This window comes from Haematobia irritans, chromosome 3, assembly GCF_050003625.1.
Source record: "Haematobia irritans isolate KBUSLIRL chromosome 3, ASM5000362v1, whole genome shotgun sequence".
In the NCBI taxonomy this organism is placed as follows: Eukaryota; Metazoa; Arthropoda; class Insecta; order Diptera; family Muscidae; genus Haematobia; species Haematobia irritans.
Genome location: NC_134399.1, coordinates 144,892,648 through 144,894,819, shown reverse-complemented (window position 1 = coordinate 144,894,819; position 2,172 = coordinate 144,892,648). Strand labels below are relative to the sequence as shown.

The window sequence follows — 2,172 nt, the reverse complement described above, 5'->3', positions numbered from 1 at the left end:
TGGACCAATCCTGAAAATATATATGCTTGAAGCAAAATGTGTTTGGGGTATATCTTACAGAAGCGATTTTTTTTGAGGGTGTAGGCACATTTTTTGGCAGATCAAAGTTATTATACCCACTATTTGGTGTATATAATATCGAGTATATAATATCGAGTAAAGCCAAGGTCCGATACTGCCGTACATATCCTGTGTTATTGCCTCTAAATCCAGAAAACGCAATCCAATACTCTTACACAGTTTCAATTTATTTGAATATGTAATATAGACATTTTCAAAACATCTCTCCCACGGGCTTAATAATCATTTCGTGAATTTGCATATGAGGTGGAGTAGAAATTGTGTAAAGGACAGCAGAGGAAATATCCTCCACTCTCAGAATACATTCTCCAATCACTTCGCGGAAACTGTTTGGTATAATTTCAGTAGCCACAGCTCCAGGACTAATACTCTACAAAAAAAATGTAAAATAAAAAAAATCATTTCAATATTTTAAAACTGTTCAAAACTTACAGTCACTTTGACTTTAGTTCCGAAACCCTTAAACTCTTGACGATAAATCTCGGTTATGGCCTTTAGAGCAAATTTCGTTGGACTATAGATATTAGTCTCGGGAAGCATTGGACCCGTATTTACTATACCATGACCAGCTACACTATTCATTAGAATGACATGACCAGGAAAGTTACGATCTTTCATTGATTTAAATGCCCTTTGCGTACAATAGACAGCACCCATTACATTAGTTTGTAGAACTTGTTGCAAATCATTGACATCCATGGTGGTCAGCTGTCCCAGCTTGATGCATCCAGCATTGTTCACCAATATATCTACTCCTCCAAATTTTGCAATAATCATATCGAAAGCCTCATTTACAGATTTCAAATCGGATACATCACATTTCAAGGGGGTTAGAAATTTTTGTTTTGCCATTGGTAATTGTTGGCGTACGGCTTCCATACGATCTAGACGTCTAGCTAAACCAATTACTTGGAGACCATTATTGACGAAATCTTTAACGATAGCTTCTCCTATACCCGAGCTAGCTCCAGTCACCACCGCCACTTTATTTTGCCAACGTTCCATTTGAGAGGAGCTTAAGGTGTTTTGCAATATTTCTCTCTCCGATTGAAGTGCTTTCGCCAATAATTTATTCAAAACTGATACACTAACTGATATTCTGAATAGAAATATATTAATAACTTTTTTATGACTTTCAAACATCTCAAATTATTACAATCATGCGAGACAAGTAAATCATATATATTTGACATGATAAATACTAGTTGTGACATCGCCATCATCATCATCATCGAAAGTTAGTCATAGTTGAATGACATGTGGGTTACAATTAAATTAAGACTTTATTGCAATCTCCATGGGATTTGCTAACTTTCGTTGAGATTTTATTAACGATCTGCGTGCAGTTAATCCACTAATGAAAGCATCCGCAGGGAAATATGGAACTATTGTTTTATTCTACAACTAAACAAAAAACCATAAAATATGAACATTTTAGCTGTATCAATTATCCAATAAATAGTTGTAGATGGCAGAAACACAATAAATCAGTAAGAAAAGATAAGTGAGTAAAGTAGAAAGTCGGGCGGGCTCGAATATATCATACCCTAAATAACCCATACTGAATTAGTAACAAAATGTGTCATTAAAATTGAGCCAATGAAACAAATTCGCTAATATAAGGAAATTTTTCGTTATTGTATTTATGTTAAATTCCTTGTTATCAACGAAACGTAGAAGTTTCATTGTCTTAATAAAAAGGTTTCCTTATATCCATGAAACATTTCCGTTGGCTTAATTTTAATGAAATTATTCTCGAATACCATATTATTCTCGTCCTATCAAATATATCGTTCGTGAGTTAAATGTCTCCGTACTGAGGGTACGTGAGCGTGTGTAAAATATTACTCACGTCCACACCTCGAGTCTATATGATTATATCAAAATCTGAATAGATTTGAATGATATTTTTCAGCTTTAGTTTATATCAAAGAATATTATATTATGCCAAATTTTAGCAAGAAAAGTAAAAAAAAAACCATAAGGCTAATATGGCCAAATTTGGTAAAATAGGGCGATGCATATATAAAGCAACTATATCTAAAGTTGAACCGATTTAGATGATTTTTTCTAAGTATATTTGGTACTACA

At 33.6% G+C, this 2,172-nt stretch overlaps 1 protein-coding gene across 1 annotated transcript; it reads right to left on the bottom strand.

Annotated features, from left to right (window-relative positions):
- Positions 1-227: 227 nt before the first annotated feature.
- Positions 228-1,178, bottom strand: LOC142230074 (farnesol dehydrogenase-like). The gene is made up of 2 exons (XM_075300701.1): positions 514-1,178; positions 228-451 (listed from the first exon to the last, which is right to left on the bottom strand). The coding sequence occupies exons 1-2, from the start codon at positions 1,084-1,086 to the stop codon at positions 275-277; spliced, it is 750 nt and encodes a 249-aa protein (XP_075156816.1). The 5' UTR covers positions 1,087-1,178; the 3' UTR covers positions 228-274.
- Positions 1,179-2,172: the final 994 nt, after the last annotated feature.